This window comes from Neovison vison, chromosome 9 (assembly GCF_020171115.1).
Source record: "Neovison vison isolate M4711 chromosome 9, ASM_NN_V1, whole genome shotgun sequence".
Lineage (NCBI taxonomy): Eukaryota > Metazoa > Chordata > Mammalia > Carnivora > Mustelidae > Neogale > Neogale vison.
This window is the reverse complement of record NC_058099.1, coordinates 61,915,798-61,941,672: the sequence shown is the minus strand read 5'-3', so window position 1 is coordinate 61,941,672 and position 25,875 is coordinate 61,915,798. Positions and strand designations below refer to the sequence as shown.

General features: G+C 35.6%; 1 protein-coding gene across 1 annotated transcript in view; it reads left to right on the top strand.

Moving 5' to 3' along the window:
* The window catches only part of UHRF2 (ubiquitin like with PHD and ring finger domains 2), an 84,758-nt gene that overhangs the window by 29,549 nt on the left and 29,334 nt on the right, over positions 1-25,875 (top strand). Inside the window, exons 4-6 of the mRNA XM_044265704.1 lie at positions 7,726-7,944; positions 21,844-21,953; positions 24,829-25,015. Coding sequence (XP_044121639.1) covers positions 7,726-7,944; positions 21,844-21,953; positions 24,829-25,015 — 516 coding nt within the window. The remainder of the gene's footprint in view (positions 1-7,725; positions 7,945-21,843; positions 21,954-24,828; positions 25,016-25,875) is intronic.

The following is a 25,875-nucleotide window of genomic DNA, read 5'->3' as shown; positions in this document are numbered from 1 at the left end:
AGGTAGGCATATGAAATAAAACTGAGAACAAAAGGATTGGTTAATTTATTTGAAAGACCATTTTAACCACTCCCACCCCATTCAGGGTTTAAACCAAGAAAGAAGACCATGGTATTCAAGGAAACAGGAAATAATGAAAGGAGATCCCAGCATAAAGCTGTGGAACAAGTCTAGGCCTTACAGAGCAAGCTGTCCTGATTAGACTACAGCAAGTTCTCTAAAAGGTATTTTGAAGCCAAAAAGATTGGTTGAGTGCCTGAAATGTTATGATGTACAGGAGTTTAACAACCATGGCAGAATGGAGATAAAATAATGATGCAGAACAGTTAAGCATTCAGCAGAAACAAAAACTGTAGAAGAAAGGATAGGTATTAAAGCGTACTTCTTTATTTATCTGTGATTTCTACTTGTTTAAAATATTATAAAACATTTAAAATTTTTTAAAAATCATAAAAAATACTGAGTTTACAAAGTTTGTATAATGTACTTAAGAGCAAGAAAAAGTTCATCCATCCTTGCAGAAATATGGGTTTAGACCCAGATAATCAAAGAGTTTGAATCCTGTCTCCTCCTTGTTCCTCTGCAAAAGAACCCTCTGTGCTTCATCTTTAATACATGGTGGTGTGGCAGGGTCGGGGGAGAGAATAGAATGGCACTTATATCCTAAGGATTGTAAATGTATGAACACTTAAAGCAGGGCCATGTGTTAACCAATTACAAGGAAGAGGAGAATGGAGACAAATGAACTGTGCACAAGGAATGGATAGAATAATAGTTTAAAAAGCAAAGTATGAGCATGTTATTTAAAAATATAGATGTAAAGAAAAAGCTGAGGATTAAAAATGGTTGCATCTGGGGAATATAAGGTAAGAATATGGTGGGCTGGGCAGGAGACTACTTGTCTTCATTGTAAGGCTTGAGTGTTGACTTCTTAAATTTTGTACATATATGGGAAAACTGAAAAAGGATGAGCCTTTTGTTTGGATTTTAACTTAATCACAAAGCACTGTATTACTTATTAGAGAAATCTTTAAATTTATTCAGAGGTTGAGAAAACAGTATAATGAACCCATCCCCTAGCTTCAACCATTATGAACTCCTGGCCAGTCTTTTTTTAATCTAAACTAGCATCCCTAAGCACTGCTGGATTATTTTGTAGCAAGTCCCAAACCCTACCTCATTTCAACCAATAAATGGCCTTAGTACTATGGTGGGTACACTGCTCCTCCCTTCAAGAAAAAAAAAAATTGACCAGCTTCAAGAAATAAATGAAGTTAGCTGAAAACTTCTAGCAGCACCACTTTGGAGATCTGCTACAGTGTTTGAGCCAAGACCACACTCTCCTGGCGGCACCCTCCAACCAGTGAGCAAGTGTGGTCTGTACCATGATTACCATCGGACTAGTCAAGACTTTATCAGAGTTGTAACACATTTTCATGCTTTTCTTGCTGAATCCTCCCTTCGAAGTGACCTAACGTGGTCTTTTGCTACCTAGACCTAACTCTTTCTCCCTGTCTTTTATAGGTTCATCTTCATCTTAACATCTCAGAGCATTCAATGGGCAAAATAGCTGAAAGCATTCTTTTTAAAGTGTGTAAGAAAAGAACATAGCAGATCTCAGACTGATTTTCTTTAAAAGGTGTTTGTGCAGTGTTTGAGAACTTAGCTTTCAGGAGGATTCTCATCATTCCATGACTTTAAAAAAATAAAAAACAAAACAAGAATTCACTGTGCCTAACCTGCAGACAGTATTGGTTTGTGCTGAGCACCAGCTTCTTGGAGTGCTTATGTGATCAGCCCCTAATAAAAATCATGTATTCTTTTCTGAACATCCCTAATAGATAATGTTTCACATGAGTTATAATTTGTTGCTGGAGGATTTAAGCACATTTTGTGTGACTCCACTAGAAGAGGATTCTGAGTTTGTACTTGGTTTCCTTTGATTTTACCCTATGTGCCTTTTTCCTTTGCTTTTTGCTTTGTATCCTTTCACTGTAGTAAATCATAGCCATGGAAACAACCATATGCTGCCCTATGAAAAAGAGTCTTGTAAGTTTCCCTAGTAAATCACAGAACCTAAAGATCGTTTGGAGACCCTGACAAACCAACAAATCCCACATGAAATTTGTAATGATTCATAAATATGAAATAACCAATCAGTAGTCTTGTCTTTTCCAAAAATATATTTAGGTTGTCCAAGTAAGGATCAAAAACAAGATCTATCCATTACATTTAATTGATGGGTGAAATCTGTAAGTTGAGACTTAAACTATTTTTTCCTCCTTGCTAGTTTATTTGTCACAGTTCAGTTGAGTTCATTCAGTTTTCCCAGAGTCTGGGCCTTACTGATTACATCCCTTTAGTGGTATTTTAACTTTTCAGTTTCCTGAAAGCTTATACTTCTATCTAGAGATTTGATTGGATTCAAATTCTTTACCTGATAAGACTAGTTGAGAGATGATGTTTACTTACTTATATAGTATGGGGAGGCACATAATACCTACTTCTTTCCTTTGGGGAGGGGAGGGTCTTAAGATTGAGTGTTGTGGTTCTAATCCATTTATTGTGAAATTTGCTATTAGTTTTTAATGGTTTAGCAGCCATTCATCTTCACCTAAATCCACTATTTTGTTGTGTTGCAAAAGAACGCCACCTTCTATCTTTCCTTCATTTATTAGTTATAATTCTTTCATAAAGAACTTTAACAACCAGCTTCATATATAGAAAGATAAACTGTTGGGGTGCCTGGGTGGCTCAGTGGGTTAAAGCCTCTGCCTTCGGCCCAGGTCATGATCCCAGGGTCCTGGGATCAAGCCCCACATCGGGCTCTCTGCTCGGTGGGGAGCCTGCTAACCCCCCCTCTCTCTGTCTGCCTCTCTGCCTATTTGTGATCTCTGTCAAATAAATAAAATCTTTTAAAAAAAAAAAACTAGAAAGATAAACTATTGATTCCTAAACTTCTTTTTTTTTAAGATTTTATTTATTTATTTGACAGAGATCACAAGTAGACGGAGAGAGGAGGGGAAGCAGGCTCCCTGCTGAGCAAAGAGCCGGATGCAGGGCTCCATCCCAGGACCCTGGGATCCCATGACCCAGGATCATGACCTGAGCCCAAGGCAGAAGTTTTAACCCACTGAGCCACCCAGGCGCCCCTGAGTCCTAAACTTTTTGACTGTTAAGTTCTTTAGCATCCTCCAAAGGTTAGCCAGTAAGATTTTTACTTAAAAGTATCATTATGAACTAATAGATTTTTAACACCTGCTTTAAAGTTTTTGGTACTCAACTTGTCCCATCTCTGGCCTGTGGAGGCTCCTTCAAGTTGAGCTTGACATAACCATTCTTGAGGGTTTCTTCGCATTCAGGTGTAGTAGGATATTCCAAGCCCCTCTATGTTCTGCACAGACCTGGCTTCAGCCATTTCTTCAAGGAACTCTAGTTCTTTTTAGAGATCTCATTTAGAGCACATAGTCTGGGCTGCTCATCAATACTTGTTTAATCATGTTTCTAGGTCTTCTCATTGGGTACAGCCAGGAAATACTTAAATATACCATAGGTTTATATTGATATTTCCAATTAAATTGAGAGAAAGGAGTTACAATTTAATCTCTTTAATATTCCATTTGTTATTTTTTCTCTTACCTTGAAAAATCTCAGTTCCAAATAACATCATTGACTTGACTTATCCTACTCATTATAGTTTCAGGCTAGGCAATAGTAATATTGCAAACAATATGATTACTGAAAAGTTGGTGGTTTTGTTTTTTACTTTATGTTCTTAGGAGGTAACCCTATTTAGGATGTATTGTTAATCTAGTGTTTTTAAGTCACATATAATAGTTCCTCCCTACGTAGTTAAGCCACCATGCCTTTGCTTTTTAGGAATTTCTTAAATGTTTTAAATTCTGCTTTATAATTGTGAAAAAATTACATAGTTCTATAGGTAGATCTCCAAAACAAGATACATGAAGAGAAACAATGACCATCATGGTTTCTTCTATTTCTTAATTCTTTATATAGTTATAGTATAACTATATTTATTAGTTTTGGTTTATCCTGTTTTTAAACTCCAGCAGAAGTGTGGTGTGGGTTTAAGATGTGATCATAAAGACAGGGAGTTATGTTAGGCCTTGACAGTAGGCTTAGCGAAATGCAAGTCTTTGTTAAGGAGGGTATTGTTATATGAAAGATATTAAAGGTACAGCATAAGGAGGACTTATTAACTGAATTAACTTAGTAACTGAATGAAGGCATTATTAGAGGAATTGGGGATGATTCCTAAGTTTTGGGGAGTATAAATAGTTTCCTCTAGAGAATACTGAACATCAGATTATGGGATGGGGAATTCCATCTTGGATGCCTTGAATTTCAGGTGCTTCTAAATTATCTATTAGAGAAATGTAGTTGGAGATATGAATCTGAAGAAAAAGGAGTTATAGTGGAGCTTATGTGTCACAATTCTTTGTGTGTTAGGATGTCTGTAGATGAAGATGCACAGGAATAGAGTAATATTTGAGCACTTGACATGTTCTTGACTTTAATAAGAGTAGTTTTAGGGGCCCCTGGGTGGCTCGGTTGAGCATCTGCTTTCGGTTCAGATAATGATCCTGGAGTCCTGGATCGAGCCCCCACACTGGGCTCCCTGCTCCAGTGAGGAGCCTGCTTCTCCCTCTCCCTCCTACTCTGTCTACTTGTGATCTCTTTCTGTCAAATAAATAAAATCTTTTTTAAAAAAAGTTGTTCTATGTGTCCCTTCCATACCTGTTTTTATACAGAGCATGGACTTAACTAACATCTCTTTGGCTGGAATTAGAAAAAGTGTACTTCGTTTTCATGAGTTACTTTTTATAGACTAGTGTATACATGTAGAGTGTATGTACATATAATTCTGTTATGAAATTGTACAAATTTCCAGGGCAAATAGAGCTCAAATTCCCTTGCTCTGATGTATGGGATGATTTATTTTGCTTTATCTCTGGTAAACATGATTTCATATAATATTTTGAAACTTGGGTCAAGATTTCTAATTTGTTTAAAATATTTCCTTTCTTAGTATCTATTTTAGGCAAACTTGGACAAGTGGAGAATTTTTTTGCCATTGAAATATGCTTTCTTACTGTATTAAACTGTGTATGCTTTCTTACTGTACTAAACTGTATTAAACATATATAATGTGAAAATTATATTTTGGCATCATGACATTACAGCTGAGAAAAGAATTTTAATAGTTTTCTATCCTATGGTCTTAAGGATATTGAAGCAGGAAACAAGTTCACAAACTTCCAAATTAGAGAAATCTTAAATAACCTAATTTAACTTTACTTTACAGATTGGGAGAGATGTTGGTTAATTTTGTGACCAAACCAATATGAAGCAACATGAGGGTATAAACACAAGTGTTCGGCTAGAGACCTCTAAATTTAGGTTTGACCATTAAAAAATGGGATTGAAATGGGAGAAAAGCAGAACCATAGACATGGTTTTGTACTTGTCAGTTTCTTTGGGATTATTTCTGTGGGATAATGACAGAATATTAACTGACATTTACTTAACCCATTATATGCTGTTTTAAACACTTTACAAGTCTTATTTTAAAGTTTTTTTTTTGTTTTTTTTTTTTTTTTAATTTGACAGAGAGAGATCACAAGTAGACAGAGAGGCAGGCAGAGAGAGAGGTAGAGGGAAGCAGGCTCCCTGCTGAGCAAAGAGCCCGATGCGGGACTCGATCGCAGGACCCTGAGATCATGACCTGAGCCGAAGGCAGCGGCTTAACCCACTGAGCCACCCAGGCGCCCACAAGTCTTATTTTAGTTGTGGAAACAACCACATGTGATACACTTAGTTAACATTAAACTACATTTTACATATGGCAAGGTTTAATATGGATACAGAGTTTTCCCAAGGATATCCAGTAGTAAAAAGCTAAAATGGGAATTTAAATCCAGCCAGTGAAGACACCAGAATGATAAAGGACTCAAAATATAAGTTTTATATACGTTGAAGGAAATCCAATTAAAATATTTTTACTTAAAAGAACATTGACGGTGGCAAGGACATTTAGACTGTCCAGTATTATATCTTTTGTGGACAGTGTCTAAATTTCCTCTTGGGACTTAGGTACAAAATGAGTTGCAAAGCTTATGTTTGATCCAGTGTCAGGTGTTTTCTCTTCCCTATGTCAGAGCTTTATGAAGATAGAAGGGCTTTTCGGAGCATTAAAACTGCCCCGTTATCACTTACTGTCCAAGCAGAGGTTACATGCTTATTTGGAAGACTTATTGTAGAAGGGAGTTATGGCACTAAGAAGGTAAATGGACCAGATCTACACTGAGGCCCTTTGCTGATCGTGAGATTTTTTTCTTTCTCAGTTAACTAAAATATGAAGAGACTTTGTTAAATTGGATGATTAACTAAAGATCTCACCCGGGATTTATGCCCATTTATTCTAAATGAGTTAGGTATACTATGAGAGTCCTAGGTTTGCAATAATACTTGGTTTCTTCAGAAGAACCAAGGCTTTCCTGCTAAAACTGCTTCCAACTTTGGACTCACGGTTAAGGGTTAATGGTCTTGTCTACCTTGTTAATACTGTCACAGTAGGGTATGATGCTTACTCATATAATGCACTAGGTTTATCAAACTGAAGCATGCTTTTTAATTACTGACAGGATTTGTGAAAATTAATTGCTGGGCCTCATTCCCAGATGATCTGACTCATCCAAAGTGGAGCCGAAGAGTTTGCATTTATAACATATTCCCAGATGGTGTTGATTATGCTGGTGTGGGGCTCACATTTTGAGAAACACCATTATAATAGTTCGGCCTACCCCAGCAGATTGAGCTTTCCAAGAGTAGGAACAAGACATTACTTATTTCTTTGACTCCCCTACTACCAAGAGTTACAGGTTTTAATTTTGTAGCTATTGTTACTGTTACATTGTTCTCTTTGGCTTGTTAATGCCAGAAGTTAGGCCTAAATTTTAGGAAACTTCTAAAGCTTTAGGTTTAGATCAAGTTTCAGTTTAAGTTAAGCTTACCTTTAGAAGCACAGAACCAATATTCTGCTAGAATTATTTCACATGGGTCCTTTTTTTTTTTTTTTTTAACCGTTATGAGACTACATGGCTACATGTAAGAACTAGAATTTTGCCTCTCCTGGAAAAATGGAGGTTATTGAAATGTACTAAGTTCATTCTTACTGTGTGTAAAGCAAAGAGCAGATCTCAGTGAACTGTTCAAGAGCAGGTCATGTGGTCCTATTAAAGTAATCTTTAAGCTTAGGTTAAGAAAATGTGGAGCAAGAAGAGCTTGTGTTTTTACCTACTCCTATCCCTTAAGCTAGCAAAGAATGTCTTACTAAAATGTTACCAAAAACTATTTATTCTGGCAGTTACAATCATGAAAAAAATACCATTTAAGTGGAATTAAGAGTGGTTGGTTTTTGTTTTTTTTTTAAAGATTTTATCTATCCATTTGGCAGAGAGAGATCACAAGCAGGCAGAGAGGCAGGCAGAGAGAGAAGGAAGCAGGCTCCCAGCTGAGCAGAGAGCCTGATGCGGGGCTCGATTCCAGGACCCTGGGATCATGACCTGAGCCGAAGGCAGCGGCTTAACCCACTGAGCCACCCAGGCGCCCCAAGAGTGGTTGGGTTTTTTATATATATTCAATATACTTTCAGTCTTTGATAGTTAGCAGCATTTTGTGATTCTTCTCTTTTTCTCTCCTCAGATATCCAGAAAGTGGTACGGTAGAAATAAATGTCAAGGATCTTCGACCACGAGCTAGAACCAATTTGAAGTGGAATGAACTAAATGTCGGTGATGTGGTAATGGTTAATTACTCTGTAGAAAATCCTGGTAATAGAGGATTTTGGTTTGATGCAGAAATTACTGCACTGAAGACAATCTCAAGGACCAAAAAAGAACTTCGTGTGAATATTATCTTAGGGTAAGATTACTTACTTACACTGATGCCCTTTAGCTACTGAAGTAATCAAGGATGTAATTTTTAGGTATTCTACACATGTTCCTTAATTTTAAAAAAAAATGATATCTATGAAAGTTAGAAATTTACGTACTAAACGAGAACTTTTTAATATAAATTCTTGAGATTTTTTTTTATTAAGGATGGCTCTTAAATGTCCACCACTGCTTTAAGGCTGTGGAGATATTATTTGAAAGCATCTTGGAAATAGCTGAATATTTTATTCAAGAAATCCTTGCTTACCTCACAGGATTCTTACAGGTAATATACAAAAGCATGTCAATAGCTGTGGTTGTTAATGAGGATTTATGTTGATATAATAGCAATGATTATCAGCCTGACCACCTATCTGCTGTACTTAGTAAGGCTAGCTGAAATTTTTCTTTATAGTAATTATCTTCATTTTACAGAATTTAACAAGCTTAATAAAGAGAATTCGAAATATAAAATGTCACCCAAAATGCCAAATTGCTCCACTATTTCTATCATTAATTCTTTAAGAAATAATTTGGTGTTGGGGTGCGTGGGTGGCTAAATCACTTGAGTGTCTGCCTTGGGCTCAGGTCATAATCCCAGGGTCCAGGGATGCAGTCTTGCATCAGGCTCTTTGCTCAGCAGGGAGGCTGCTTCTCCCTCTGCCTGCCACTCCTCCTGCTTGTGCATGTGTGTGCACACATGCGCTCGTTCTCTCTCTCTGCAAATAAATAAAATTTTAAAAAAATCATTTGGTGTTTCACTCAAGTGATAAAGTACCATGCATTGTTTCACAGCTACTTTCTTAACACATAGGAAAATATTACCACCATCTTTCTGTGTCCGATTCTTTTGAGTAGAATTTATTGGATGAACAGTAACTAATTCATTTTTTTTTTAAAGTCTGTTAAACTCTTTCTAGTTTTTCTAGTATTTAAGTAAATAATCTCATATATGTATTTTGTGCTTTGCTTTTTTTTTTTTTTAAGAATGAATTTTTATAAATACATTTCTGTTGAGCATTGGGGATTCTAGAATGTCCCTGGCAGTTGTGTATGTTTGTGTGTTTGTAGGAAGCCGCCACACCAAGATTCTTAAGTTCTGTTTAACAGGATTATTGTATGTTATATATGTTGGATAGATATATAATATGGAGTATATGTTAAATATAATGGATGTATTATACCAAATCTGAGATTAAGCATCTGCTTACAATTAATAATACAAAGAAGGGGGTCAGTAAATAACAGCCTACTGGTTGCCTGATTTTATGAAAATACTTAACTGGAACATAATAATGCCCTCCATTTACACATTATCTATGGCTGTTTTTGTATTCAGCATTGTTCAGTGATGCAATTGAGACTACCTGGCTTGAATACCTAACCTCTTTACTTTCTGGCCCTTCATGGAAAAAGTTCGCTGACTCCTAAGATAAAAAGAATGTTGTAGGGTGCTGAAAATAGCTTATATTTTAGAAAACAGTTTCAGAACTTTCTACAAACACTAGTGTGATTCTGTTGCCAGGTAAGGATGTAACTCAGACTTCTGAACAAATTCAGATTTGTATAAGGGTATAAATCATGAAGAAAAGGAAAAGACCTGTACATAAATGGGTTAGATAGGGAATCTTATAACGTACTTGAGTGTAAGAAGTACAAAACAGCATGTGTATATAATAGGAGGAGATAAAAGTACTCACAGAGTTAAAAAAAGGAAAAATACCTTCCTATTTAAAAGATTTTCCCTGAGGGATTCTGAAGTATAGTTAGAGTGGAGCATCCTGGCCTTAGGGACTAGAACTAAGATTGAGTGGAAATTATAGATAGGCAGATAATGACTCACTAGAGAAAACATGTGATAGATATCCCAACAGTAAAACACACTGTCCTGTAAAATACTATGTTCTGTGTCATTTAAGTTTTTACTAGATGTGTTAGGAACGTTAAGAGCTTAAAAAGGAGTCAGTGTGGCATGTGGTATGGATAGGATTTTTTTTTTCCCATGGTTAGAAATCTTTTTTCTTTACTGGAAATAGTGGATAAATAATCGAAACCAAAGTCTAAATGTATTCTGCTATTGACAGTTTTGGGCTTTTACAGACTATGCTGTCGTGACATCATACCCATGTTCTGTTGCTTATGCACATTAGTTTTTGTAGGGTGCATCTTGCCCCAAAGTAGAATTTTAGGGTTGTAGAACCTGTATATCTTGACTTGTATAGATAGGACCAAATATTTAAGTAGCTGTATCAGATTGCACTTCTACAGCAGTATTAGAGGTCCCATTGCTCTGCATTCTCATTCACAGTTAATTTTGTCACACTTGAATTTTTGCTAATCAGAGGGGTATATAATAAAATAGTATATCATTATGGTTTTGATTTGCATTTCCTTGACTGATGAGATTGATAACCTTATGTTTGTTGTCAATTTAGATACCTTTTGTGACAACCCTGTTCCAGACATTAATGTTTTGTTGTTAGTCTGTATTACTGATTTTTTTAAGGAGTTCTAATTATGAAGACTTGACCGTTTCATTTATGTAAAGGGTAAAGACTTTCACTTTTATAGAGTTTTTCTTATATTTTGAAGCTCTTAAAAGTTATAGTGACAAAAAGAAATTATAACTATCTGAGGTGATGAAAGCTAACTTTTTTTTTTTTTAAATATTATTTATTTATTTATTTGACAGAGAGAGGGATCACAAATAGGCAGAGAGGCAGGCAGAGAGAGAGAGGAGGAAGCAGGCTCCCTGCCGAGCAGGGAGCCCGATGCGGGACTCGATCCCAGGACCCTGAGATCATGACCTGAGCCGAAGGCAGTGGCTCAACCCACTGAGCCACCCAGGCGCCCGAAAGCTAACTTTTTGTGGTAAACATTTGTCAGTATATACATCTATCAAATCATTAGGTTGTATACCTTAAACTTACAGTGTATGTCTATTATATCTCAGTAAACATGGAGTGGGCAGAAGAGAAACTTTTCACCTTTTAACCCAAAATGAGTTAAGATATTATTTAAAAAGCTTTGTGGTTTTGCATTTCTTTGGTAGGTCTTTAATCCATTCAATGTAGGTTTTGAGATAAGGGTTTGACTTAACTTGATATATATAGATAATGATCTTTCCTGGCATTGCTTATTAAAAAGCCCATTTTTCCCCCACACTGGTCTTCAGTATCACCTCATATCCAGTATGTAATTTGATGTATCCATCTGATTTCCATTCGGTACTATTGGTCTATTTTTGTGTATCCTGTCAGTTCCACATTTTGATGATATGACGGAACAGGGCTTTCTACCTTGCTCTTCAGTAGTTCTCTGTTTTCTTAGGTCTTTGTGCTTTCATTTGAGTTTTCCAAGTCATCTTGGTAATTTAAACATAAAAACCATTGGGAGCTTAATACATATTGTGTTGACTCTAATCCAGAAATGTGCTTTTTCTCCATTTGTTTAGGTCTTTAATGTGTTTTTCTCCTATTAGCTTGAAACATATAACATGTTTTTATAGGTTCAAAATAAATCAGTGATGGCAGGTATATGGTAGAACCTATTCAATACTTTCCAGACATCTGATCTTACCCTTATTTAACTTTAGATACTATTTACTGTTCCTATAAATGCTTTTGCCTGGGGGGGGGGGCAGTCACTGGTATGTAAGTAACCTTTAATCTTAGATCTAGTAGCTTTACTGAATTTCCTAGTTTTAATTGACACATAGATTTTTGGGGGAATTTTTATGATTATCTCTGAATTATGACATTTTTGTCTTTTAATCTTTTTTATTCACCAGCTGCGCTTTAGTACATTATTGAAAGGATGTGGTAATAACAGACATCTTTTTTCTCCCTTATTGCTAAGAAAAACTTTTCAAAACTCCACCAACAACTATAGTATTTGTCATAAGCATTTTGTGGATAAATGCTGTCCTGTATTTGCACTGACAGTATTTTATGTGGAATTTTTGCATTTGTGTTACTGAGTAAAATTTGCATGTTAATTTTCCTGTCTAGCTATCCTTCACAAATTATTCAGTTTTATAAAATAATTAGAATAATATTTGTCTTATAATGAAGTTTTGTGTTTTTTTCTTGACTGTTTGGTAGAACTTCTCAGTAAAGCCCTCTGGGGCTGAGCTTTCTTTGTGGAAGGATTTTTATGATTGGCTCAATTTCTGTAATGATGGGGAGACTCTGATTTTCTATTTCTTGAATTAAATTTTTTTTTTCTAATTTTATTTTATTTGCCAGAAGGAGACACAGTGAGAGAGGGAACACAAGCAGAGGGAGTGGAAGAGAAAGAAGCAGGCTTTCCACTGAATGGGGAGCCTGATGCAGGGCTTGATCCCAGGACCCTAGGATCATGACCTGAGCTGAAGGCAGACTGAGCTACCCAGGCACCCCTAAAATTTTATTTTTTTAGGAACTTGATTTTACCTAATTTTATTTATTGTCACAAGTTTATTTAATGTCCTTTTTTAATGTGCAGTCTTTATTATGATGTTCCCTTTTTTATTCCTGAGTTTAGTTTGTGACTTTTTAATCTGTCCCACCAGATTATGAATTTTATTAAGCTTTTGCAGATAATAAGCCTACAGCTTTGATACACTCTATATTATTATATTGAAGGTACAAAAGGAAAAATGCAGGACATCCTTTTAATCTATCTTGGATATTTGACAAGGATATTTGACAATAAATAGATAGATATTTAATCTATTTTGGATATTTTATTTGACAATTAAATATCCTTGGATATTTAATTCCAAGGGAACTTGGAATTAAAGTCCATGCTTGTTTCTGTTTTTATTGTTGTTTTGTTTTGTTTTGTTTTTAAGATTTCATCTGTTTATTTGTCAGAGAGGGCAGGAGCACAAGCAGGGGGAGCAGCAGGAAGAGGGAGAAGTGGGCTCCTTACTCAGCAGGGAGCCTGATTTGGGACTCAATCCCAGGACCCTGGGATCATGACTTGAGCCGAAGGCATATGCTTAACCAACTGAGCCACCCAGGTGTCCATCTATTTTAAATTTCTGAGTACCAAAAAGTGAATATGCTTAAACTTCTAGTGATCAAATTCTATTTTTAGTGTCATTTTCTGTTTCTGTTTTAGCACTGAAGAAAATTCAGAACAAACGTTTGTGTAGTTTAAATCTGTTTTTTATAATACTTTGTTCAGTTACTGTTATGCATATTATATTTAATACCACACGAAGTTATATTAGTTTAGGTATTTATGAGTGGAATTTAAATTCTATAACAAGAAAATAATTTATCTAAAGCTAAAACTAAACTATGGGTGACTTTATTTTCAGTGCCATTTTTTTAAGAGCTTTATTTACTAAATTTTATCCATACTCTTATCATCAAGTCTCTTTAGTGATATTTTTAACATTCTTACACAGTACAACTTTGGTGTCCATTTTTAAGTTATAAATCAAAACTCAACTGTATTTTAACCATATGGGTCTCCTTGTGGTGCTTAATCATATATGTAAACATGTTACTGCTTCAGAGCCTTTGCACTTGGTGTTCCCTTTGCCTGTTCTGCTCTGCACAGTTACTTGCTCTGTCTCTTGTCACAGGTGTTTGTTCAGAGGTCACTTCAGAAGACGTCACTTTCTTGTATTGTATAAAATTGTATATGCACATGCCAGGCATAGATTCCTTGAATTCTTTTCTTACTCTTATTTTTCTTTGTAATATTGATTATCATCTGACATTTGTCTTTCTTGGCCTACTTGTGGTAGTTTTCCTATTCTTGCTGCAAAAAATTACCACGAACTTGGTGGCTTAAATAGTATAACTCACCATTTTAGAAGTCCTTTAAGTCAGAAGTCTTGTATGGATTTCACTGGGCTAGAAGTGTCGCAAAGATGTGTTACTTTTTTTCAGATTTTACTTGTCTTTTTCAGATTTTAGAGGCCCTACACCCCAATTCCTTGGCCCACTGCCCACTTCCTCCCTTTTTAACATTACTTTTCTGACTCTCCTACTTTTAAGTTTCCCTGTAATTAACTTGGGCCTACCTGCATAATCCTATTTCAAGGTCATTACTTAATCCTGTCTACAAAGTCCCTTTCACCATATAATATAATATTCATATGTTCCCACACTTAGGATCTTGAGATCTTTGGCACTTATTTGTTCTGCCTGTCATACTACTAAAACATTAATGCCCTTTTGGTAGCTGCCGTGTGCCAGGCCCTGTTCAGGTACAAGTTATAATACATATTCAGCTAATAGAGTATTTCACAGAATCGGAGATCAATGGTTTTTGTTTTGTTTTGTTTTGTTTTGTTTTGTTTTTAACATCTCAAAATGTATTTTAAAATTACTATTGGAACACAGTTGGGTTCTTTTCAGAGATTTGAGTTTGCTTCTGCTAGGCACCTTGGAGTACCATCTAACTTAACATTCTCTGAGCTTTAGACCACACAGGTAGTATGAATTTGTATCTGCAAAACAGCATGAATCATACCTTTTGTGGTTCAGTTCTTGGGATACTTTTTCTCTTTTTACTCAGTGATAACATCAAAATAATCCTGTTTATTTTCTGTCTCTACCTGCAAGGTGGTTTATTTACCATTTATCTTAAACTGTGAGAAGAACCATTTGGTATCCTAGCTTTACTTGAGGGTCCTTCTTAGACACCTCATCTCAGACTTTTTTCTTTCTTATAATTTCATAAAATAGTTTGTCTTAGAGTTGGTTGGTTTCCATCTAGAGTACCAACTTTGGGAGTGGTTCTTAGACTACCCCATTGCAGGCCAATTTCTTTTTTGGTAGTATATAAAACACTGTATTTTACATTTGTTGGTCTATTAGATTGAAATGAAATGCAGTATTGAAGGAATTTTCATGTTTTTTAGTGTGATTTATGCTTCATAAACTTTGTGCAGAAGAAATGGGTATGGTAGGCCTTCAACTAAAATGATAAAAGAGTGAAAAAGTGATTCTTGTTTTGAAACTGTTTTTGTGATACTTATTGAAGCATCTATTGAAATACATGGATGGTTTCTGTTTCCAGGTAGGATGGACTAGCTAGCAGTAATTAGCATTTTTACCTAAAACAACTAGATGATCCAGATCAAATACCATTATCATCCGAAGGCAACAGAGAGGCAACAAGAACTACCAGGGCTTAGGACTCTGGAATGGGAAGAACTTCAGAAGGCAGTTTTTTGTAGTTGCTTTTGGCCCTGGGAGCTTTGCTAATTACAGATGCAGAGCATATCTAATGGAAAGCAGTTGGGGGCATGGTGGAAACAGAAATCAGAGCTTTAGGCAGGTAATGGGGATGGCCTGTTTTCCTTTTGCTAAATACTGAAGTTTTGCTGGGCAGGAGGCTAAAAATGTAAGTAAACAACGTGGTGGAATTTTCAGCAGTTTTAGGAGACAAACAAAGATTTGGGGATCACAGTGGAATGGTCCCACAGAGTATACAGAGTATACAAGTGTGTAGCCTAAATTTTAACTAAGACTATAAACAAGACTTGCCTCAGCATAGTTGCTGAATAAAATATTAAAACACCAGAGTATCTCCCAGCAGAAGGAAGATTGCTCCCTCTTTATGGTATAGAAATCTCTGAAGCCTCCTCTAATGTCTTATATTTATACTATTGAATTCTTAGGTTTGGTTTGATAACATCTTTATCTTGGCTTCATTTTTTGTAACCTGTTTTTCATTAGAAATGTATTTCTAAATTGAGAATTTTTTCATCTGTGTTTTCAGATGCTGTTCTGAATTCTGGCTTATGCTGTATCTGATGAAAACTCAGCTTATAGTCCCTCTGTTTTTATTTTTCGTTTTCAGCAACATTATTTCAATAAGCCACTGTGTTTTCTTTACATTTATCCTGCCATGAAGCCAGAAACACTACAAAAAGACAGGGTCACGTAATGAAAAACCAGCCATAAAAATGAAGCTGATCTTTGAGACACCTGGGTGACTCAGTTGGTTAAGTTTCAGCATTCTGCTCAGGTCATGATTCCAGGATCTTGGAATCGTGGCCCACAACAGGCTCTCTGCTCAGCTCTCCTTCTCTCACTGCCCACTTGTGTGCTCCCACATGCTCGCTCACTCTCTCAAATAAATAAAACCTGTTTAAAAAACGCTGGTCCTGATAATTCAAGTTCTCAGGGATTTTAGAGTAATTATGATTTAAATGCTCAAGAAAATGAGAAGATGGAGAATTTCAACTGAGAATTGGAATCTATAATCACATTGAATCTGTGAAATCACTCTAGAACTGAAAAATACAGAATCTGAAACTAAGACTTCATTAGATTGACTTAATAGCAGAAGATAGGAGTAGTGAACTCAAAGGCAAGTCAGTGAAGAATTTGGATAAATTGAAACATGGAAAAAAATAGGAGAAACAATACAGAAAAGACTTTTGGACATAGGGGACCTGGTAAAAGGTGTGCATTACATCTACTTGTAGTTCCTGAAAAAGAGAAAGGTGAAAACAATATTTGAAAATATAATCACTAGAATTTTCAAAAGTGAGAAGATCCAAGCCCAGGTTAAAGACCTGTGAACACTAAGCAGGATAAATATAAAGAAAGCACAGTGGTGCTGGTGAAATTTAAAGGTAAAAACAGAAGGAATATGAGCTGAGTTTTCATCAGAAATAATAAAAGCTCTAGAACACATGGAACAGCATCTGAAAATACTGCTAAAAAAAAATTCCCAACTTAGAAGTGAAAATAGTTTACAAAAAAATGAAGCCAAGATAACGATGTTATCAAACCAAACCAAAGAATTCAGTACCAGTAGACTATTACTACTAAAGAATTCTTTAAGCACAGGGAAGATAATCTCAGAAACAAGGAAAAACAGAAAGGAATTAAAGAACTGAGGAAGGATAACTGTACAAGTTAAGTACAAACAGACTATTCACTAGTGAAGTTTCTGTGTAGAATGAAATGGATGCCAACAGTGTAAAAAATGAGGGGTGATAAATGAAGCTGTGAAATTCTGACATGATCAAGGAAGTAGTAAAGTAAAACTTAAGATTGATTTCTTGTGGGACACCTGGGTGGCTCAGTGGGTTAAGCCGCTGCCTTCGGCTCAGGTCATGATCCCAGGGTTCTGGGGTCGAGTCCCACATTGGGCTCCTTGCTCGGCAGGGAGCCTGCTTCTCCCTCTGCCTCTGCCTGCCTCTGTGTCTGCCTGTGCTCACTCGCTCTCTTTTCCTCTGTCTCTGACAAATTTAAAAAAAAAAAAAGATTGATTTCTTGGGTTTATTTACATGGTATTACTACATGGTATATTCTTTAAGAACCACTGAATTAAACTTTTCATAGAATTATTAAGTATATATGATTTAATATATAATTGTAATATAGCTAAATAGAATTTTAATGATAAAATATAAAACACTAGCATATTAATAGATGAAATGAAATAATTATTAGAATGAATCAGAAGGCAATCAAGAGTAAAAAACAGAAAGGTAGATAAAATGGAAAACAATAAAATGATAGAAACAAACCCAAATATTTCAGCCATATATTAACTAAATGTGAGCTAGATATTACAATTAAAGATGAACAGGATTAAAACAAAAAATCCATATGCTGCTTATAAGAAAGATTCCTTGAGTATGAAGTCACACAAGTTGGCATTACAAAGATGGATGGGATTCCAGGTAGATGATAACAGTGTAGATTTTTAATCTCCCTAGATATTCTTACACAAACATATAGAACAACTAAAATACCTAATCGAGAATTCATGGGCAACTTGTATAGCCATTCAGGGTGTTGTGGTATCCCCCCCCCCCAAAAAAAGAAAAAAGCTGGTGGGATAAATAACTTAAAGCTACAAGACCAGTGTGTTATTGGTAGCTGTGCAAGAGGTAGGAAGGGGTAACTGTAGGATATATGATGGACCCAAGAACTCTGAAATAATAAACTAACTTAGCAAGCTGTTTTGAAAAAAGCAGGTATGATGGCCATTTCTCAAAATGATCCCCAGTATTTCCTGCTTCTTCATATTTACACCTTGCATTTTCCCTCCCATATTTTATTTAGGGTTACTCTTGTGACCAATAAGACATGACAGAAGTGATAATTTACTACTTCCAAGATTCAGTTATAAAAACAGTGAATCTTCCATTTTGGGCTCTCTCAGATAACTTCCTTTGGGGGAAGCCAGCTACTGTTTTATGAGGATTTCATACATCCTGGTGGTCTTGCCCTAGTTGAGCCTTTAGATGAGACTGCAGCTCTGGTCAACAGCTTGGCTGAAACTTTGTGCAAGATCTTGAGCCAGAACTACCCAGCTATGCTGCTTCCCAAATCCTGATTTGCAGAAACTGTGAGGTAATTTTTGTCTTAAGCTACTAGTTTTAAGGTGATTTGTTAATGTGACAAGAGGACTAAGGCAGCAACTGAAGCTAGAAGGGGTATGCACACCAGTTTAGATGAGTACAAGCAATTTGCAATAAAATTTTAAGGCATTAGCAACCAGCAAGCTCTTAAAATTTATCTAGCTAAAACCATTCCAGGACAAAGCCCCATTGAGAAAAACTACTGGGAATTCAGTCCACACTAAGTAGGATAGGGACAATAAAGACAAAAATAAAAAAGTTAAAAATAGAGAAAGGGAATAGAGACAGGAGATTTTAAGAACGTAAGTTTCTGTAGTATCTTTTTAAAATAATTTGGAGGTGTAATTTACATACAACAATATTATATATATTTATATATATAAAATACTATATATAATGTATAATATATATAATATAAATAAATACTGTATATTTTAAGTGAATATTGGTAAGTACATACACCCATGCCACCACTGTAATCAAGATCTAGAACATATTCATCACCCCAAAAAGTTCTTTGGGTCCCTTAGATATCTCCACTACCCTCAGCCTTGAACTACTCATTTGCTTTTTGTCAGATTAGATTTTAGTTTCTGTAGTAGTGAATGCATCTCCAAAAAATAATTAAAATAAATGAATTCTATGGAACTCTATAGCTGTGAGCTAATAAAGCTAAGTGAAATTATGCCATCCAGGGATTCAGTACATTTAATTTTTTTCTTTTTAAAAGGCATTGATGTCAAATTACATACTAAGTTAGAAGAAAAAGAAAAAAATGTAAGGATGTTATCCTCATTCCTTTTAAGGAAAGTATCCCAGAAAGACATTCATGAATCGAGAAAAGATGAACCAAGGGTTTTAAGTCTAAAATGGCCTTCAGAATAAAGGCTGGAGACAAACTGCCATTACTTTGGAAGAACTGGGGTAGCTATTCTCATGAATACTTCCTGGGGAATGTTCTAGAGAACTAGCTTCAGGCCTTCAAGGTGACTGAAGAAAATTTGACATAAAGTGCAGTGATTACACATTAAAAATATTTTTACATTTAGGGACAGCTGGGTGGCTCAGTAGGTTAAGCATCTGCCTTTGGCTCAGGTCATGATCCCAGGGTCCTGGAATCGAGTCCCACATCGGGCTCCTTGCTCAGTGGGTAGCCTGCTTGTGCACGCTCGCTCACTCTCTGTCTCTCACACAAGTAAAAAAAATCTTAAAATATTTTTACATTTAGAAGTTAGGACTAAAGTAGGTACAAAGAAGAAAGTATAGCATGTAATGATTATTAGGATCTGACATCATAGATCTAACTGTAGGATGTGGGTGGAAATAACACAAAAGGATTTAAAACTTTTCAGTAATCATGATGACAACTAGTAAGAATGTCTTGTGTGTAATGTGGGATACAGCAAAGCAGTATATATGTAACACTCTAATTTAGACATCCCTGGTATCTTTAATAATTAGTATTTTCTGATTAGGGAAGTAGGAGAAACAGACACGTAATTGTTTTTTAAAAAGTAAATTTACCCTTTAGTTCTGACTTTGAGCAAAGCATTTGTGTGAACGTAGGAAGTATTTTGTATGTGTATTCATGTGTATGCTTAAATTTTGTAGCTCTGTCCACTGAAGAAGCCTTGAAACAGTGATCAGTCTTGTTGCAGTAAGCTTTTCTAGTGCCTGAAGTATGGCTTTGAAGTATTTCCACCCAAAAGAAATTGGGCTTCCTTATAGATAGGACCCCAGACTAGGGACAGAAAATGTGCAAGATGAACTTGAAACATCTTGCCTTAGGGATGACAAGGAAAGCCACAAAGACTGCTGACTTCTCATCAGAAAAATTTGGAAGTCAACTGGAAGTTCCTATTGGCCAAAGATAGTTTGAATATCAACAAGGAAAATAGTTAAAATGGATTGAAACATTTCAAATATGTACGTGAATTCATAGTAATGCAGAAACTCATTGGTCAGCTATATAGGACATTAGGGAACTATTTCTTAAAGTTGCCAAAGAAAATAATTAATCCATATTTTTTGCACGATGTATCACTGAGTCACCAAATAATTGATGAGGTTAGGTTTCTTTCTATTGAAGTCTAGCAAATAAATTAGAAAAGAATGCTAGAACTGGAACATCGACACTTTCTAAACCCCAGCGAATTAATCTTAGCATTGAGTATCGACGGCTGCTATCATTATAGGAAAAGAAAACTAAATAAACTGGGTGCTTCCTAAGAGAATAGACCTATAAATAGTTTTACCAAAACGTGAACCTGGCTTTGATTAAGCCTTTCTAAATGCAAGGATTGACTTTGTGTGTGTGTAAAGGGCCAGCCCTTAACAGCCAAATGGTCTCCACCATCACAGCTACTCAACTCTGCCACTGTAGCACAAAACCAACCATAGAGAATGCATAAGTGAGTAGGTGTAGCTGTATTCCAGTGAAACTTTATTTACAAAGCAGGCAGCAGACCAGAGTTTTTGACCTCTACTCTGGATCCAGCTACCAACTTATTGGAAATGCAAATAACAGGAAAAAACCTATTTAAACTACACTTTGGGAATGCAGATACCAGAATCAAGATACTGGGCAACTCTATAGGACAAATGGTGGTGGTTCTTCAACAAATTGTAAAGAAAGGTCTACAACAAATGTGGTAATTGATGGATTAGAGTCTTTAAAACACAGGCAAAACTATATAATATGCTTAGGAAGACAGGTGATAAGGCTGAAGAAAATTAAGGTAAATACAAGTCTTGGAAGGGAATAAAAGAGATTGAGGTTAGGAGGGAGCATGCCAAGGGCTTCTGAGGTAAACTCTTCTGCCTCCTGTTGTGGTCGGTGACTAGAGGATGTATACCTTATAACTGATTAAACTGTACATTTATGCAGTTTTCTGCATTTATGAATATCTGACATTAAAAGTTTAAATGTGTTGCATGTGAAAATGTGGGAAAAATCAAGCAAATTCTAACCAAAAAAAAGTACACTTTTGATATAGAATGCATTACTAGAGATACAGAGACATTTTGTAAGATAATTTTAAGAATTCTAAATCTGTATGTGCCCAATAATATTGCTTCAGAATATAAACCAATGTTGACAGAGTAAAAGGAAAAGTCTATACGTAGATACATAATAGTAGGAAACTTTGAAGAAGCATGTGTAAACAAGTATAAATTGTGTCTTTGAAGAATATGGCTTAGAATCTGAAGGACTTTCTTTTTAATAAGTAACCTTTAACCCAGAGACGTACTGTATTTACTGGAAATATGTTTAAATCTTTTATTTTTATTCATAGAGTACCATTCAACCTAGTGTTTATAACCTAGGTGAAGTCTAACTTTTTTTCCTAATATTGCAGTAAAGTTAACACTTTGAATAGTAACTAATCACTGTTGGACTTTTCCTGCCATTGGAAACAATAGCTCAAGGTGATTAGAATAGCTGGAATCCCAGTTTTAAATCAGTAAAGTCAGTGGGTTTCTGAAATGACTCTTAATTGTTTATGGTTTAGATTTTGGTGGCAAAAGTTAACTTTTCTCCTTTTTTTTAAACAGGGGTTCTGAAGGAAAATTAAATGACTGCCAGATAAGATTTGTAAATGAAATCTTTAAGATCGAGAAACCTGGAGCTCATCCCCTGTCATTGGCAGATGGAAAGTTTTTAAGTATGGATTTTTCTTATGGGTTTAGACTACGTGTGTTGTACTTGATTGGTATTTTAACCAACCAGGAAATAACTTCCCAAAGTATAAGAGTGTAGATCATATAAACATTTGCAAAACAACAATTTTGATCATTTTGGTTTAGTGGACTTAATGGATTTTTCTCAAATGACAAAATTTGTTTTCAAAAAAGTTTTTTCTTGGCATTTTATTGCCATTTTGTTTTCTTGACTCTATTAGATTCTGTCCAAATAACCCACTCAGTAATTTTGTGGCCACCCCAGATTGATTTTTAATAATGAGACTTATTTTTATATGAGTAGAGTCTGACAATGCCAGTTGATCCATAAGTATATGAGTAGTAATAAATAAGGTATGAACAATTGTGAGAATTGTATGTATTTCATTGTACATACTGTATTTGCTTAATATCATACAGCTAGTAGATAACGGAGGCAGGAGTAGATTTGGGATCTTTTAATTCATGGCTTACTCACTATCTTTCCAAATAGATTACTGTCTCATACTCTCTTCATTCTGGATTTTTTGGAGAAAGTAATTTATTGACTTTATGCTACATGTCAATATCTAGTATTTTTTTTTTTTTTTAAGATTTTATTTTTTTAAGTAATCTCTACGGCCAACATGGGACTCAAAACCCTGAGACCAAAAGTTGCCTGCTCTACCTGGTGAGCCAGCCAGGAGCCTCAATATCTAGTATTGTTTTGGAAAAATACTCCCAACTAAAGGCTTCTGCTTAACTTTTTCTTACCGCAGTTGTGCAAGGTAATAGCAAGACAATACCTTTAACAGATCAGTAAATAGACTTTCATGTTACTAGTCTAAGCCATTCTCATTCTTTGAGACTGCAATGCTGGTATATCTAGATTTGAATTAATAGCCTTCAGGCATACTCTGTATGATTACTGGTGTGGTTATGTCCTAGGAGTAAAAGTAACTTGAATAAACCTGTTTCTTTTTTTTTTTTTTTTTAAAGATTGATTTATTTTATTTTAGAGGCACGAGGAGGCATGGACAGGGGCAGAGGGGGAGAAAAAAAAGAATCTTAAGCAGACTCCCTGCTGAGTGTGGAGCCTGATGTAGGGCTTGATCTTACAACCCAGAGATCATGATCTGAGCTAAAATCAAGAGTCAGATGCTTAACCAGCTGAGCCACCCAGGTGCCCCTGAGTAAACCTATTTAATGTGAAGTTAGTCATTCTCCGTAAAACACAATACAAATCCAAGATAGATGAGGATTTTTTGTCTTTCTCTTATCTCTTAGTACATCTGTATTCTGTTCTCTCTCATTCTCCATATCTGTCCTCTGCCGAATACTAATCACCTTATAGCTACAACTTTAAATTTGTATGTAAAGAAATCATTTCACAGCAACAACCGGATTGCCTTTGATCACATCACTCTATACCAAAAATCTAAACATGTCAAAGGCATGTTTTTAGGTCTGTTATACAGCCATTAGTTACGTGTTGTCACAGCTCTCTTAGTGGAAGTGAAACTGAATTTTATCTGCCATTCATTAGCAGGAATAGGTTGTGACCAGTCAGACAATACTGAAATTAGTGCCTTTTCCCTTAACCCTCTCTCATTTTTCCAGTATGTTTCCCCATTTCCCTCATATTGCTACATCAGTTCTGATATTGTAAATTTCCCACAAATGTATTGTGTACATTTGTCAGAAATTCAAAATCCAGAACAATATTAATTTTAATATAGGGGGTGCCTGGGTGGCTCAGTTGGTTAGGTGACTGCCTTCATCTTAGGTCATGATTCTGGAATCCCAGGATCCAGTGCCGCATAAGGCTCCTGCTCAGCAGGAAGTCTTCTTCTCCCTCCGACCCTCCCCCCTCTCATTCTCTCTCCTTCAAAATAATAATTTTAAAAATGTAAATGAAGGACTCCCAGGAAGTAATCATTCTAACAATGTATATCATTCTAGACATCTTCCATTATCTACATAATTCATCTTTGTGTTTTAAAAATAAAATTCTGCAGTTTCCCTTTGTGTTTCATATACCTGATTACGTCTGTATTATGGTTCTTGTAAACGTACCTATTTTTAATAAAATCTTTCCAACCATTTCTCTTTTGACATTTAAATTAATTTTTGTATTATGAACATTAAGGTTTTTTGTGTACATGTGTATATCTTACAATTTCAAGGAAACACTTTGGCAAAAGCTGTTTGGATTTAGATAGGTGAGGGGGGCCAATAAATGCTACACCTCTTACGTGCCAGAATTCTGAACCAATTGACAAATAAGATAAAAATCAACTGAGTTAGAAATACTAATTTCTATTACTGATAAAAAGTATTTTGGGGGCATAGCTTGAATGGGAACAAAAATGGGCTTGCTAACTCTTAAAATCAGCCCTCCCCTCTTAGTTTAGCCCACTCAAGAAAAGATTTAGGTCTACAGAGTACATGATGTTTAATAGTTCTATTTATTAAGGAGTTAGATCCAGACAACTTTGTGCAACAGAATGTGGTATTCCCTTGAAGTCTGAAGATACCTTATGGTACCCTGGTGGGTTCTCTGCATTGCCCCTGGAACTCTCAGTCTGGTCAACACAAATTTTAAAGGCAAGAGTAAAAAAAAATTAAAAAATAAAGGCAAGAGTATACATTATCCTCTTGCAGGTAGAGATGGCTGCTCTGCATGGGCTTCATCCCTATTATTTTGATGGTATAGAATGAAGCTTAGGCGTTTATTCATAAAGTCCCACACTTGATTATTCTTTGTATTTTTTTTCTATTAAAAAAGCTGTATGCTATTTTCATGTGTTTTTCTTTGTAAGATTCATAGATGTAAAAATGATCCTAACACTGGGCTTGTTATAAATTTATTCTTAATAGGGAAAAATGATCCTGAGTGTGACATTTGTGGTGGAGATCCAAATAAGAAATGTCGTTCTTGCTCCTGTCATATATGTGGTGGAAAACAGGAACCTAACATGCAGCTTCTATGTGATGAATGTAACATGGCCTATCATATTTACTGCCTGAATCCACCTTTGGATAAGGTCCCTGAAGAGGAGTACTGGTATGATTATCAAGGTTTTTTGTTACTGTTACTATGTTAAGAATTGAATGTGAAAAGAAGATTTTTGAAGATACAGAATGTGTATTAAAGTGCTTAAAAATTTTATAGCCAATGTTTACTTGCCACTGATAACCTTATTTGGTTATTATAAGGGTTTGGGAACCAGTTTCTATCTCCACTTTTTAATCCTTGCAGTCCTTCTTCTAATATGGTGTCTATGTTCTTTCAAAAATACAAACCAGATTGCGTTAACCCCTTTATGTCCCCCTAGAGGGCCTTCCACAATACTATTTAATTGATTTCTACAGGTATATTTCTTATTTTTCTCTTTCATCTTCCCAAATACTCTGTACCCTAGCCAGATTAAATATCTTTCAGCTCCTTAAGTAAGTTGTCATCTTTCTCTCCTCTGGGCTTTTACACTGGACACATTTTCTCTTAGAAGCATTTTCGTCTTTTCTTAACCTTCAGGATGATATTTATTCTTCAGGTTTTCACTTAACTATGACTTTACCTGGGAAAGCCTTTATGGGTGGTCCTCTCTATCCCCATTATTTTATTACTCTTTTGTGTGTGTGTGCTCTTTTAAAATTTTTTAAAAATTTTTTTCATTTAGGGGCGCCTGGGTGGCTCAGTGGGTTAAAGCCTGAGGCTCAGGTCATGGTCCCAGGGTCCTGGGATCGAGCCCCGCATCGGGCTCTCTGCTTAGCAGGGAGCCTACTTCCTCCTCTCTCTCTGCCTGCCTCTCTGCCTACTTGTGATCTCTGTCAAAATAAATAAATAAATAAATCTTCAAAAAAAATTTTTTTTTTTTCATTTAAATTCAATTAATGTATGGTATATTATTAGTTTCAGAGGTA